General features: G+C 40.1%; 1 protein-coding gene across 1 annotated transcript; it reads right to left on the bottom strand.

Annotated features, from left to right (window-relative positions):
* Positions 1–4,914: 4,914 nt before the first annotated feature.
* Positions 4,915–15,182, bottom strand: LOC124269366 (serine/threonine-protein phosphatase 6 regulatory ankyrin repeat subunit B-like). Its single transcript, XM_046704383.1, has 2 exons — positions 15,179–15,182; positions 4,915–5,822 (listed from the first exon to the last, which is right to left on the bottom strand). Exons 1-2 carry the CDS (start codon positions 15,180–15,182, stop codon positions 5,005–5,007), a joined length of 822 nt encoding a protein of 273 aa, XP_046560339.1. The 3' UTR covers positions 4,915–5,004.
* Positions 15,183–16,895: the final 1,713 nt, after the last annotated feature.

Genomic DNA, 16,895 nt, shown 5'->3' on the forward strand with positions numbered 1-16,895 from the left:
TTGTATTCGAAACTTAACCAAGTAACCACAACGCAGGTAGAACGGTGGCAATGCCAGACAGACCGCCAGTACACATTCAAAGGCAGTATCATAAAGAAGCATTGACAAGAGCAGTAAAGACAATGGTGGAGATTCTAGAACATTCTCCCGGGTCAGAATACCCTGGTCCTACTCTGTAGTGCCTTCCAGAGCTCTGAGCTATCACACAGAGCTTATCGTAGTGGCATCCTAATATGTACTGCAGTGCTATCCAAGAGTGTATTTCAGTTCTATTCGAATGTGTTTTGTGACAATGTACACTGCACTAAAGACATTGATGGTAACATTCACTTCACTGCAACCATGGCCGAGGCTGAGTATCAAGAATGATATCCACACAATTGCTGGTCTTCTTGTAACCTGAGATGTGATGTGAGATGTGAAGCAGGGTGTTGTCCCCTAAGGTACCCACGGATAAGACTTCAGAAGATGCTTCAAGTCCCTGGGTCAGATAATAATGGAATGGCACTTGGTGTTGTCCTACCCTGTAGTACCTTCCAGAGCTATGTGCTATCACATAGAACGTATATCATAGTACAATCCAGATATGCATTGCAGTCCTAGCCTAGAGTGTGAGTGTATTGTACCCCAGTCCTAATGTGTATCGTAGTGCTGTCCTAGTATGTATTTATATTGCAATGATATCATTGAGTGTATAGTGACTCTGTCCTAATGTGTATCGTAGTGCTGTCCTAGTATGTATTTTTATTGCAATGATATCATTGAGTGTATAGTAACTCTGTCCTAATGTGTATAATAGTGCTGTCCTAGTATGTATATATATTGCAATGATATCATTGAGTGTATAGTGACTCTGTCCTAATGTGTATCGTAGTGCTGTCCTAGTATGCATTTACATTGCAATGATATCATTGAATGTATTGTATCCATGTCCTAATGTGTATCGTAGTGCTTTCCTAGTATGTATTTATATTGCAATGATATCATTGAGTGTATAGTGACTCTGTCCTAATGTGTATCGTAGTGCTGTCCTAGTATGTATTTTCATTGCAATGATATCATTGAGTGTATAGTAACTCTGTCCTAATGTGTATAGTGGTGCTGTCCTAGTATGTATATATATTGAAATGATATCATTGAGTGTATAGTGACTCTGTCCTAATGTGTATCGTAGTGCTGTCCTAGTATGCATTTACATTGCAATGATATCATTGAATGTATTGTATCCCTGTCCTAATGTGTATCGTAGTGCTTTCCTAGTATGTATTTATATTGCAATGATATCATTGAGTGTATAGTTACTCTGTCCTAATGTGTATAGTGGTGCTGTCCTAGTATGTATATATATTGCAATGATATCATTGAGTGTATAGTGACTCTGTCCTAATGTGTATCGTAGTGCTGTCCTAGTATGCATGTACATTGCAATGATATCATACTAAGACATTTCATTGATGTATTGTATCTATATCCCCTGTCCTAATGTGTATCGTAGTGCTGTCCTAGTATGTATTTATATTGCAATGATATCATTGAGTGTATTGTGACTCTGTCCTAATGTGTATCGTAGTGCTGTCCTAGTATGTATTTATATTGCAATGATATCATTGAGTGTATTGTATCCCTGTCCTAATGTGTATCGTAGTGCTGTCCTAGTATGTATTTATATTGCAATGATATCATTGAGTGTATTGTGACTCTGTCCTAATATGTATCGTAGTGCTGTCCTAGTATGTATTTATATTGCAATGATATCATTGAATGTATTGTATCCCTGTCCTAATGTGTATCGTAGTGCTGTCCTAGTATGTATTTATATTGCAATGGTATCATTGAGTGTATTGTGACTCTGTCCTAATGTGTATCGTAGTGCTGTCCTAGTATGTATTTATATTGCAATGATATCATTGAATGTATTGTATCCCTATCCTAATGTGTATCGTAGTGCTGTCCTAGTATGTATTTATATTGCAATGATATCATTGAATGTATTGTATCCCTATCCTAATGTGTATCGTAGTGCTGTCCTAGTATGCATTTATATTGCAATGATATCATTGAGTGTATAGTGACTCTGTCCTAATGTGTATCGTAGTGCTGTCTTAGTATGCATGTACATTGCAATGATATCATACTAAGACAGCACTACGATACACATTAGGACAGAGTCACTATATCCCTGTCCTAATGTGTATCGTAGTGCTTTCCTAATATGTATTTATATTGCAATGATATCATTGAGTGTATTGTATCCCTGTCCTAATGTGTATCGTAGTGCTGTCCTAGTATGTATTTATATTGCAATGATATCATTGAGTGTATAGTGACTCTGTCCTAATGTGTATCGTAGTGCTGTCCTAGTGTATTGTAGACTTGTCCTGTAGTGTCATCTAAAGGAAATTCTAACTCAGCTTACTATGTAACACGAGTTCTGATTGGTCAATGCTATACATTTCCGAACGTATAATCAGCATATACGGTCGCAATTTGAACACCGATTCATCAAAACCTTTGAATGTATCCCTACAGTATTGGGGTAACGCTGTTTTTCAGGGCATTATCATTTACAGAAGCCGTAGGTATGTTAAATTCCCTATTCCTTTAAATGGATGGAATTTGTGTTGCCAAAGACAGAACAGTATCATAAATTGAATTGTAAGTTTACTTCAAACAACTCTCAACGGGCTGTTGATCCAACACTGTTAGATCATGTAACAAGATTTATGACGTCATTATGGAGCGCTTACGCGTCGCCGATATAACTAAATTTGCGGCAATATAACCACCGGTATACGTCCCCAGTTCGTCAAACACAGTACAGTTATCCCCTAAGTATACCCCGAAGTTTGACTGCGACTAAAATCAAACAACAGGACATGTTCATTCCACACTGATGTATTGAATATAGGCGATATTAGATGCGTGAGTATAGATCTATTACAATACATGACATGCACATGGCGACGAAGGAATGGATCCAGCACTGTTTGAAGGACGTCATTCCTGTAGGTCTGGCCGTTGAGGATGCTACGTATGATGACGATGTCCCGTCCGTCCCTGACCTGTGCTACCACAAGCAGTGATGCTTACACACATTAGGTGAAGTGGGAGGACACCCTCCTCATCAGTGATGCTTACATACATTAGGTGGAGTGGGAGGACACCCTCTCATCAGTGAGGCTTACAAACATTTGGTGAAGTGGGAGGACACCCTCTCATCAGTGATGCTTACAAACATTAGGTGAAGTGGGAGGACACCTCTCTCATCAATGATGCTTACAAACATTAGGTGAAGTGGGAGGACACCCTCTCATCAGTGAGGCTTACAAACATTAGGTGAAGTGGGAGGACACCCTCTCATCACTGAGCAGCACCTAGTCCATCTCCTGAACCACATTATGTTCCCTACTGCCTCGCCCTCTCTGCAGTGCTAAAGTCCTAACTGAAGCAAGTCTAGATTTCCTCAGGTTTTGAATCTCTGGTCTCCCTTGGGCTCCTTTTCAATTTAAATGGGTTTATTTGTTACTTTCAAAATTATATATACTCATGCCAATAATGGTTATCACGTCGAGACGTCGAGACGAAGTTCAGAGTTATGTATCACCACCTGTCAATCAAACAAATGACCTGACCAATGAGGAACGTCAAATATTCAATCCGTATCGCGCTGCAGTAAGCTGGCAGCATTCGTAACTACTCGTTTCATTCCGGCAAGCCCAATGGCGACTCCTACCCCTCCGATGGCTATGTTCACGACTAGGCCTTGTCTAAGCGCAAACGGGCGCGGAGATGAACATAGTCAAGGTCTATTTCCAAGGAAAAATAACTCTGAATTTCCAAACATGGCCAACTCCTAAAAATATATAATACGAAAGTCACCTTAAGTAAGGTTTTTACTTCGTTAACAATATCAGTAACAAGGTATTTTACTATCACGGAAATAATATTGAAAATCGATAATCGCCAAGAAAGTATTTGACCTCATTTCTCATCATACAATGCCCAATTTGATTGGTTTGCCACGATTCTCACAATGGCGTTCTATACAGGAACGAGTCTTCTTGTAGGTCACGGCAAGAGGCGAGTAGTTACGAATGAGCTGACATTTGACCACCATTTTGTCCGACAACAGCGGTCTGGCGGACTTTTAAAAAAACAAAATAATTGTTTACAGTCCATTTTTTCGATCATGGTGAAAAGGTACAACTGGGGAACCTGCAACCAGGAATAATCTACATCAATATACAATCTACGTCTTCTATTCTCCCTGCTGCAACTCGGACACGCAGTACACGGAACGACCTGCTGGTGGTATTAGCTTTATTCCATTCCATGGGAGCATCGGATATCTGTTGACACACAAATCGACACGATATTTTCACGAAATGAATGAAAAGTAACCGAATGGGGGTATGAGGCCAAACTAAAAGCCACACCACGTTTGTCTTAAAGTCGGTTCATTGGGAAAAATATTTTGGGCAAAGCCATCAAGAATGTCTCGAAACGATATCACAACTGCCATTTTGACAGTTGGTTTTGAAAGCTATTTTGTCGGACCTTTTGAGAGTTATCTGCCTTACTTTTGGGTTCGTGGTAAACTCTAGTGTGACGTCAATGTGCATTTGGCGCCACGTCAGCTGGCAACGTCGTCTCAGTCTGAGGTCACAGAGTGCAGCGAGATGTAAACAAACAGTTTGTTGTTGTCTGTTTCACATTTAATGATCAACTTATGACACATAATTAAACAGTGAAATACAATGAGATGCGGGATTCACATACCAACTATATATATTTAAATTCAGTCAACAATTTCCTTACCTCACCATGCAAAGTTCCAAACACAACATGACAACATGTCTGAAAATGTTTTAACAAGCTGTATTTCTCCTGAAACAAATATTTTCACCTTATTATAAACAACGCGACGACGTGAACGGCACACACCACGCCAGTGTCAGTAACGACATGTCCTCCATCACTGTCTACACCAACACTACCTTCACTTCACTGAGTACCACGTGACACCAGGAATTCCACCAGTTGCAGATGTCCCCTGTCTCTTGCCCAGTCGGCCGCTGTCTCTCCGTAGTTGTTCCTGGCGTTGATGTCAACCCCGTCCAGAGACAGGACAGACTCCACTGTCTTCTTGTCTCCTCCCAGACAGGCGTAGTGAAGGATGTTGTTACCGTCATCGTCCACCAGTGACACATCAGCACCTTGACTCACAAGGAGCTCCACCACATCTCTGTGTTCCCGCCAGGCTGCCAACATCACCGGTGTCGTGCTCCACCGTCCTCTACTGTTGATGTCAACCCCGTCCAGAGACAGGACAAACTCCACTGTCCCCCTGTCTCTTCCTATACAGGCGTAGTGAAGGATGTTGTTACCGTCATCGTCCACCAGTGACACATCAGCACCTTGACTCACAAGGAGCTCCACCACATCTCTGTGTCCCCACCGTGCTGCCAACATCACCGGTGTCTTGCTCCACCGTCCTCTACTGTTGATGTCAACCCCGTCCAGAGACAGGACAAACTCCACTGTCTTCCTGTCTCCACTCAGACAGGCGTAGTGAAGGATGTAGTCACCATACACGTCCACCAGTGACACATCAGCACCGTGACTCACTAGGTGCTCCACCACATCTCTGTGTCCCCGCCATGCTGCCTCCATCACCGGTGTTATCCCGACATCGCCTCTACAAAAGACGTCAGCCCGACCTGTGTCCAGGATCTGCTTCACCCCCGCCAGGTACCCCTCCCTGCAGGCGACATGGAGGTCAATGTCTGCGTGGGTGTATCTCTGTGCTGGAGTCGGTGTCGCTGTAACACAAAGTAAACTCTGTACACAGGTCGGACATCTTCATCTTACAGCTACATTGTTCACATCTTACACTGATGATACAAAACACTCGATACATCATCAATACATTGAGTATGGCTGACAGCAACATGGCGGGTGTAGAGGGAATCACAAGAACTGACAACCATATGGCGGGTGTAGAGGGGATCACAAGAACTGACAACAACATGGCGGGTGTAGAGGGGATCACAAGAACTGACAACAATATGGCGGGTGTAGAGGGGATCACAAGAACTGACAACAATATGGCGGGTGTAGAGGGGATCACAAGAACTGACAACAATATGGCGGGTGAACAGGGGATAACAAGAACTGACAACAACATCGCGGGTATACTGACAACAATATGGCGGGTGTAGAGGGGATCACAAGAACTGACAGCAATATGGCGGGTGTACAGGGGATCACAAGAACTGACAACAATATGGCGGGTGTACAGGGATCACAAGAACTGACAACAATATGGCGGGTGTACAGGGATCACACAAGAACAATATGGCGGGTGTACAGGGATCACAAGAACTGACAACAATATGGCGGGTGTACAGGGGATCACAAGAACTGACAACAACATGGCGGGTGTACAGGGGATGACAAGAACTGACAACAATATCGCGGGTGTACAGGAGATCACAAGAACTGACAACAATATGACGGGTGTAGAGGGGAGCACAAGAACTGACAACAATATGGCGGGTGTACAGGGGATCACAAGAACTGACAACAATATGGCGGGTGTACAGGGGATCACAAGAACTGACAACAATATGGCGGGTGTACAGGGGATCACAAGAACTGACAACAACATGGCGGGTGTACAGGGGATCACAAGAACTGACAACAATATGGCGGGTGTACAGGGGATCACAAGAACTGACAACAATATGGCGGGTGTACAGGGGATCAGAAGAACTGACAGCAACATCGCGGGTGTACAAGGGATCACAAGAACTGACAACAATATGGCGGGTGTAGAGCGGATCACAAGAACTGACAACAATATGGCGGGTGTAGAGGGGATCACAAGAACTGACAACAATATGGCGGGTGTAGAGGGGATCACAAGAACTGACAACAATATGGCGGGTGTAGAAGGGATCACAAGAACTGACAACAATATGGCGGGTGTAGAGGGGATCACAAGAACTGACAACAACATGGCGGGTGTAGAGGGGATCACAAGAACTGACAACAACATGGCGGGTGTAGAGGGGATCACAAGAACTGACAACAATATGACGGGTGTACAGGGGATCACACAAGAACTGACAACAATATGGCGGGTGAACAGGGGATAACAAGAACTGACAACAATATGGCGGGTGTACAGGGGATCACAAGAACTGACAACAACATGACGGGTGTACAGAGGATCACAAGAACTGACAACAATATGGCGGGTGTACAGGGGATCACAAGAACTGACAACAATATGGCGGGTGTACAGGGGATCACAAGAACTGACAACAATATGGCGGGTGTACAGGGGATCACAAGAACTGACAACAACATGGCGGGTGTACAGGGGATCACAAGAACTGACAACAATATGGCGGGTGTACAGGGGATCACAAGAACTGACAACAATATGGCGGGTGTACAGGGGATCACAAGAACTGACAACAACATGGCGGGTGTACAAGGGATCACAAGAACTGACAACAATATGGCGGGTGTAGAGGGGATCACAAGAACTGACAACAATATGGCGGGTGTAGAGGGGATCACAAGAACTGACAACAATATGGCGGGTGTAGAGGGGATCACAAGAACTGACAACAACATGGCGGGTGTAGAAGGGGACTCAACAACAAGCTTGTGTAGGGGATCACAAGAACTGACAACAACATGGCGGGTGTACAGGGGATCACAAGAACTGACAACAACATGGCGGGTGTACAGGGGATCACAAGAACTGACAACAATATGGCGGGTGTACAGGGGATCACAAGAACTGACAACAATATGGCGGGTGAACAGGGGATAACAAGAACTGACAACAATATGGCGGGTGTACAGGGGATCACAAGAACTGACAACAACATGGCGGGTGTACAGGGGATCACAAGAACTGACAACAATATGGCGGGTGTACAGGGGATCACAAGAACTGACAACAATATGGCGGGTGTACAGGGGATCACAAGAACTGACAACAACTTGGCTGGTGTAGAGGGGGTCACAAGAACTGACAGCAACATCGCGGGTGTAGAGGGGATCACAAGAACTGACAGCAGCATGGCGGGTGTAGAGAGGATCACAAGAACTGGATTTATGTTTTAACACGTCAGTTATTTACATGATAGGAACATTTCTGTAACATGTGACAGTTCCAACACAGTTTTGTGTTGGTCTGGAGAGTGGTCTGCCCTCACAAGTGACATTGTCTCCACCAACCTCGTGTGTCAGGTCTGGAGGAGGTCCCAGACTTCCTTGTCAAGGCACAATTTATTGTTTTCAATACAGAAAAATCTTTCTTACACCTCGGATAACCTGATGTCATGTACATGCAGTATAACAAATCTGGTCCACAATCTTCTTCCATTTGTTAACGTCATGCGACCATAGTTATCAACACTTCAAAAGGAGTCAATAAGTTTTGATGTTTACTTCTCTGAACTTTACTTCCCCGATTTATCTCCCTTGGCAGGTAGAACCGTGTCAATTTAATGTCTGATGTAAATGAAAGAAATTAGCCATATTATCACTTGTACTGTCTTAAATCTATTATATAAGCACAATGGGGATCCTCCTTGAAGTCTAGAGGGCCAGAAAATTTACTTTTGTGCATCCGAGAGATTGTAGGCAGGTGGAAAATCTTCGACCCTACACTCCCCACTCGGACTGGACGCCAGTTATGACTGACACTGACTTGTGTTGTGTGGGATTTTGCTATTAGCTGTAACCTCTCTAGGTACCCTTACACCAGCCTGCGTAGAACATAAAGCCCCAGACATGATTCCACCACCCAGCCTGTGTCCCCCAGGTGAGATTTGTGAGAGTTTCTCACCACCATTGTGTTTATGGACAGTACGAAAACCGGACAAGTATGAAATTTGTATGTTGACTCTGACCACCCATGATTCATAGAGCTGGTGACGTTGAGCTTAACCCTGGGCCTGGAACTAGGGAACTCGAAGAGATGAGGAAATCTATGATCATGAAAATTAGGGAATCAGAGAAAAGATTGTCACGTGACATACATGCTGTTAGAGAGGACGTGAAATCAATGAAAGATGAGTTAAGTGAATTACGAGCAAATATCAAGACCACTAAAGAGGAACAAGAGGAAATGAGGCTCGATATAACATCTCTAGTGGACAAGACGTATGGTATGGAAACTCGCTACAAGGACTTAGGATATATAGAAGACTAAGAACAGAGAAATAATGGAATACCAGAGACACAGAAGAAGAATCATACAGAGAGTAAAAGTAAAGTCTTTGAAATTCTAAGCACTGCTAGAGAAACGAAGAACCTCCCACCTCTCACGACACGTGATATAAAGAGAGCACACAGACTGTCCTCCCCCAAGCAAGATAAAATTAGACCCATTATTGTCAGGGTGTGCCGCTTGGAGGATAAGTGGCACTCCGTCAAGCTCCGAGAAGTCCTCATGTAAGTGTGTGTAAATAAATGTGTCATTTAAATGTGTTAAACTTCATTATTTTAAACTTAGGTATAAAACTTTATCATTACCAAGCTGGCCTGTGTTAACACTTACTCTTGCACTGTTTTACTAACCCACCGGTAAGCTGGTTGCAGCAGCTAGCTTGGGGTCTATTGATAAGGATAACTGATCTGTGTCAGGTTCAATCTCTGCATTGGCCTGTTGTCCTAGGTTCCAAAATGTTATCACTGACAGCTATCACTGACCTTCTCGTGGTATTTAAAGCTTTCTACTGCCTTTCACTTGTGGCAGTCTATATCTTTCTCCTTGAGAGCACAATCACAGTTCAACACCAGCACGTTATTGGGTAAGTAAAGTTAGATATTTCAGTATTACATGTATAGTAGGGCTATTAGGATTTAGTGTATTAGATTACATGTTTTAAGGAATAGTGTTTTATCATATTTAAGTGTATATTAGGACCAATAAGATAACTATTTATATGTACGCCAATGCCGTTTATGATGTATATCTCTATGTACTAGCAGTATACTTAGGCAATATTTTGTTTATTTAGGTTCACCGAGAATAGATGTTCATATAAGTTATTGGCTTATTCTGTCTGCGTCCTTGAGACGAGGTGAGGTATAGTTTTTAGAATGTGATCATAACTATTCGTAATTATAGTTGTCCTATATGTGAGTGATAATTAGAGTATATGTCTTTGCTTAAATCTGGATGATTGGCTGTTATTAGATAGTATTACTGATATAATGGCATGGTCACTATGGTAACTATATGGAATGTATAACTTCATATGTATTGCACATATGAGAGACATGTAATTGATGTATATCTTATCATTCAGGGCGTTTTGTTATTGTTCAGTTATGTGGATTCCAACAGGGGATCTTCATATCCCACGCTACCAGTTCCGGAATAAATCCCTAAAAACCTACACAAGTATTCGTCGTCATTGCGTTACCATCTACGAATACCTCTGTTACACCCAAGGAGAAAGGAACTGGCATAGCCAATGACTTAACACAGCACCAGCGAAAAAAACTACTGAGACTTAGAATAGAAAACCCAACTATACGATACTACTACAAAGATAGCAGGATACTTGAAGAACCCAAAGAAGATTCGAACCCGGACGGCAGAACCAGGAACCCAGAGTCAAGAAGATCACCATCTGGAGATCGGAGAGAGCCTGTGCTCAGGTCAAGCTCTCAGCCCCATAACGAGTGACAGACCAGATAGGTAGCCGGCCAGGGTCTCGGTGATATTACGCCTCAGCATAGAGATACTGACACTGAATCTTGGAGTATAACAGGTGGATGTTTTAACTTTTTTATTTTGGAATATTGCAGGTATTTACTGCAAGTTAAGTGACAATGATTTTGTTAGTTATATTTATTAACAAATGAGGTACTATTGGTTTATGTGACTCAGGAGATACATTCCCAGACTATGAAATATACAGTAAACAAGCAGAGACGATATCGTCAAGTGGGAGACTTTCGGGTAGAATAATTGTCATGGTAAGAAAAAAGCTAAAAAAATACATTTTACCTTAAATATAACAGAAAATGCAATATTTATTCTCTTTTTGAAGAGTTTTTAATCTTATTCTAGATCTACGGTATACCTGTACATATATCCACCCAGAGAGATCCACCTTCTACAACAAACCAGTCTTATACTGCAAAAATGGCATAAGTCTTTTCCAAGACAGTTTATAAGATGTTTTTTCAAATATGTCAGATGTACGTATTTTGTGCGGAATGGAGTTTAATGCGCTTACAGGTACAGAACCCAATTTCATTGAGGATGATATCATCAATCATACAGAAGGGCAAAACCACAGAATGTGGGATTTCTTATTTATTTTAACATAAAAAAAATTTCAACAGACGAAATTGTAGATGTGTATGGCAAGGGCTTGTTAGACCTATGCTTAGTTCTCAGTATTCATATAATGAATGGACGATGTGGATCCGATACAGAAATAGGCGATCCTACATTTATTGGTCATAATCGAAGAAGTGTAGTAGATAATATAATAAGTTCAACGTCGATTTTTGACAGTGTGTTTGACTTTGTGTCCCTTCCCGCACAGAATTCCACCATCTTCCTCTTACTATGAAGTTACATGCGCTTCACACTCACCATTCATCAACTGAGAAACTGTAGTATAGATGTGTTTGGGATTATGATAATCTTGAGTTATTAGGGCTCCTTGCCTCTAAGCAGGAGACCTATTGTAATCGTTGAGATTATTATTATTATTATTATTTATTATTCCGCCTATTTTTGTACCAAACATAATTCCTAAACCAATGCGCCGAATCGCTTACCAAAAATCACACAGATTCGCACCGAGTTGTAGATATTCCCCTTAAAAATCTCTAGGCTCTTGGTCCAATAGCAAGAGGGAGATAATTCAAAATTAAAGGTCACATGCAACGTAAAACACAACTTTGCAGATTCTGATACCTTTCGGTATGGACTTACCGAAACAAATCGTCAAAAATGCAAATTCAACTTATAAAGTTGAAAAATAACGCGATGAAAAAAACCGAGCGAAATCGGAGATCAAACGTTTCACTAATTTTCCCCCGACTTTTCGGCGGAAAACGGGTTTCAACAGCTGGGCTGCGCTCAAAGCACGTGCGCAGTGAAATAGGTTCGCGCAGCTAGGAAGCGGGTTGTCCGGTGAATACTTGGTGAAGGCTTTGGTGTGAGTTATTTTTCTAATGTTTTGTTGATATCTCACAGGCGCGAGCTTTTTATATGTTATGACAGTAAATTAACTCTTTATATAATTTCATTTGTCTATTTCACCACACGTTCTCCTTACCGAGTCACTTTCTCAATTCGATACTTAAAAGCAATGTCATTATTTAGCGTTGACAGAATTTCTAACTGTGATATAGATATGTCGTTGTCACAGACAAAACTCAATGTCTTGGTTTATTGACACTTGTGTGTCTGTCTGCCTGTCTGCTAATGACAATATTCAATACACAGCTGCTATCACTGACCACATGCAATTTGAACTTAACACCAATCAGGCTATACACCATAAACAAAATGCATTGATTTATGGCCCGAGTTCGGTCTCTGTCACATTATGTAATTACACAGACAGGCAGGTGTGATACTTGAACACATGACATGTTATGATGTCTGTTGATTGCAAAATGTTATACACAAAAAATGAGCATGTATTTACAAAACACAACATCTCTATATATACACACACAATAAGCCGTGAGGGCATCTGCAATGAACCAACCGTTACACTTGAGTGCACACCGACCCGCTCTGACTGGGTTCGGTATCCCGGCTGCTTCGTTTCTTGGGAAGTAAACCCAAGTACACAATATTGCACTTTTGATTTGCGATTGTACGCTTATAATTTTGTTTACCAGCAATGTATATTATATGTCATGAATAAGTGATACTTGTGTTTTAATTATGTTTGATTTTTTGGTTGCATGTGACCTTTAATTCCAAACTTTCAACGTTTGACAGCAAATATCTCAAGAACTAATTGTTCCAACACTTCCAACTTTCTTGTACAGATGCACAATCAAATTCCCAACAATTTTGCCTGGACGGGTCAAGTCGCTAAAACGTACCGTTTGGCAGTTATTTTTGTTTTCAGTTTTTGGCCATGTTTTTCAGCAGTTTTCTGAGTAGTTTGCTCCCAAAATGTGCACATTCTGCACAAAGAGTGCCAGTATGGTAGATGGTGCCTTGGTGATTCCAGGACACTAATTGGTTTGAACGTAGACCCAAGAACAACTAAGATACAGCCTTTTAAAGAGGGAACTATATCTTCTGCGGAACTTCTTAAAAGGTACATCACCCCCGTGACCCCGGCTGTATTTGGGAGATCCGCTCGCCTGTCAAAACACGTGTTCTGGCTCCGTTTTGGACGATGATGTTTAGCCCTCAGATACAATAGATAGAAAGTAAAGCCAATGAGACCTCATCGTTGCCTGCAACTATATCTTAGATGAAATATGTTCTTAGAAAGTATTCAAGAGTCAAGAGGATTACCATTGCATTAGAAATATGTATAATGCCGTTTGTAAACAAAAACGAAGTGAATATTTTCAAATTGAAACGAAAACAATTAGAAAATAGTGTCAACACTTCTAAACAGTTTTGTTCTTCTCTGAAACGTTTGAATGGGGAAGCAAGCCAAACAAATGACATTCAGATCAACGAATACTATTCGTATTTTAAAGAATTATTTTCTACATCTAAAATTAATGATGGATAACCATTCTGACAGCCAGTGCGATGAGAATAATTATCAAAGATGTCATATAACTGAATGACAAATGACATACATGACGCTCCAATAACTTGAGAAGGAATCCTAAATAGTAAAAGACACTTGAAACTGAACAAATCACCCGGAATAGATGATACTATCCCAGAATTTTTGCTACACTTATTAGATATTCTACTCCCGTATCTTGAATTTTAGTTTTTTGTCAATGTTGAGAATGGGGCTTTTCCACATTTAAGGTAGGTTGGTATCATTATACTGATTCATAAGCATGGTGAAAATTACAAAAACTCAAAATTATAGGGCATTACTCTTCTAAGTGTATTCAATAAATTATTCACTGCCAAAATAAATAAACATTAAGTATTCTGGGCAGAATCCTTTGATAAGATAATAAAATTCCAAGCTGCTTTAAGGAAAGGATATACTACTACTGACAGCATATTTGTTTTCCATTCACCTATACAGAGCTACTTAAATAAGAAAAGTACAAAATTTTATGTTCTCTTTGTAGATTTGGAAAAAGGCTTTCGACTCGTACAAAGAGAAAAAATATGGAATCTTCCAGATAATCATTCCTTAAGCAGTAAAATAAATACACTTCATTTATTATTTATGCTAACGTAAAGATGTGTGTGAGAAACAATAATGAAATATCTGAAACATTTGAGAGTCAACTATGAGTAAGACAAGGTTGTATTTTGATCCCATTTTTATTTTCTTTCTTTATCAATGGGCTAGCAATACAGATTCATGAAAACTGTTCAAATGGTATTCAGTTACATCCCGATATAACACAGCTATTTCTTCTATAATTTGCTGATGATATCATTCTTTTGGCTAGCACTATACGAGCATTACAAGCTGAAATAGTGAGTGAGTGAGGTGATATTTATCGTTTCATCGGCAATATTTCAGCCATATCGTGACGAGAACAATTGATTAATTAATTAATTATCAGCAAAGGTCAATGATATAAGAAGCTAAAAAACTATTTACGATGAACAGTAAAACTACTAGTTTATCACAGATAGAGGACTCAGGTATAAAACTAGCATGCAACTAAAAACCTATACTATAATGCAAGACAATATAATATAAAAACGGGCTATAAATCAGTAGCAACTGAAGGTAGATCACCCTACTAATGTCCATGGGGACTTACAGTCCCTTTGCTACCTGCATGGACCCTAGTTGGATTTACACCATCCCTTCAGCCGCTGGCGATTGTAGGAAAACAAGCTGAAATAGACGAATTGTTAAAATACTGTAATGAATGGAAACTAACCGTACATAGAGATAAAACTAAAATAATTGTGGTCAAGAATGGAGGTAAACTTGCTGCAAACGAGAAATGGTATTACAAAGGTGAAATGCTAGAAACAATTACGTCTTACTCATACTTAGGAGTTTATTTTACAAACCACTTACTGTGGTCCATACATGCCAGAAATGCATCGATACAAGCAAAGAAAATACAATTGGTATTATTAGATATATGTATATTTTAGGTGACTTGTCACACAAATCATTCTTTAGAATGTTTGATGCTAAGATTAGTCCCATACTTCTACATGGTTCTGAGATTGTTGACTCCTAACATTTGATATACTAGAAAAAGGACACTTGTATGCAAATAAAAGATTTCTCGGAGTGAAAGTTATTACTTTAAACACAATGGTTTATGGTGAATATGGTAGATGTCCTTTATTGGTTGAATCAAAAATGAAAGTAGTAAAATATTGGTTAAAAATCTTAAATATGCCATCCTACAGATTACCCCGACAATGTTGTGATATGGTGATTTTGTGCGATAGAAATGGAAAACGTAATCGGGTCACAGATGTTAAGCATTTAATATTTGGTAATATATGCCTTGGGCAGTGGATAGACTCGCATCCAAAGTTTCTCATATCCATTAAACAAAGGTTACAAGATATCTCCAGAATTGGCTTGACCAATTATCTGTATCAAATAAATGTTTATATTGCATAATGTTTAAGCAGTCTATATACAGTGAAACCTATTTATCATCTTTGAATGTTCGGAAATATAGAATCACGCTTGCAAAATTTCGCTGCTCATCCCATGATTTGTTAATAGAAAAAGGTAGATAGATTGGAATAAAAAAAGAAGATAGAATATGTAAAATCGTTCGAAATAATTATGTTCATGCAGTGCCCTTGTACATTAATTAACCCCTTTGCCTAAATCATGTGTCACGCAGAGAGTTAAGAAACCCTTTCTTCATTTGACTGATGTCGGAGAGATTGTAACCTTCATATAAGCATAAAAGCTTACCTTTAGGTATTATATGGGTGGACATATCTGTGGTAGACATCCTTCAGGAAATGAAGATAAACTGAAAAAATCCATTTGCTAACTTGTATAAAGTTCCGGAATGTCGAATTACAAATTCCAAACGGAACAGTGTAAGGAGAATCACGCTGCCTTCCCAACTAACTATATAAACTCTTCATTGAGCACAAAAAATAAAGGCTTAAATTTGTTCCCATGCACAAAGACAGATTACCTATAAAGGGCATATAAGGTGTATTGCACAACCGTGTTCGCAACACAGCCCCCTAATAATATCCCTTTCCCTACATAATTCTAATGATATTATGTTTGGTTGGATATATTAGACAGTCTCCTATCTTAATATATAGAAGGATATTTTGTTTTATAATATGTCTTCTCTCTAAATACAAGCACTCTCAGTCTCCTTAATGCAATTTCCCCTTATGCTTCCTGAGAGAAATTATAGGCGTATTTATTTTACTATTTAAAGCCAAACTTTGAACACGGAGAGAAAAAAAATAATGGAAGGAGAAATTTGTAAGTTGCTACCAAAGATTATGTCCAGTTTGCAATTACGATACAGAGGAAGTATTCCAGCCTCCGTGTATTTTGTTCTAATTATGAGGATCTGTGGAAAGGTTCATGAATACATCATTACTCTGTTACATTTAAGTCAATAGTTTTTGTTTAAGTTCACCAGTCTTTCACACGGAGCGTGCATTGCGTGTACATCTTTTCCTTTGATGTATGTGTGTCACCTTTTCTTTTGATGTATGTGTGTCATCTTTTCCTTTGATGTATGTGTGTCACCTT

This window comes from Haliotis rubra, unplaced genomic scaffold (genome assembly GCF_003918875.1).
Source record: "Haliotis rubra isolate DU_JTF1 unplaced genomic scaffold, ASM391887v1 Scf1442, whole genome shotgun sequence".
NCBI classification, from domain to species: Eukaryota; Metazoa; Mollusca; class Gastropoda; order Lepetellida; family Haliotidae; genus Haliotis; species Haliotis rubra.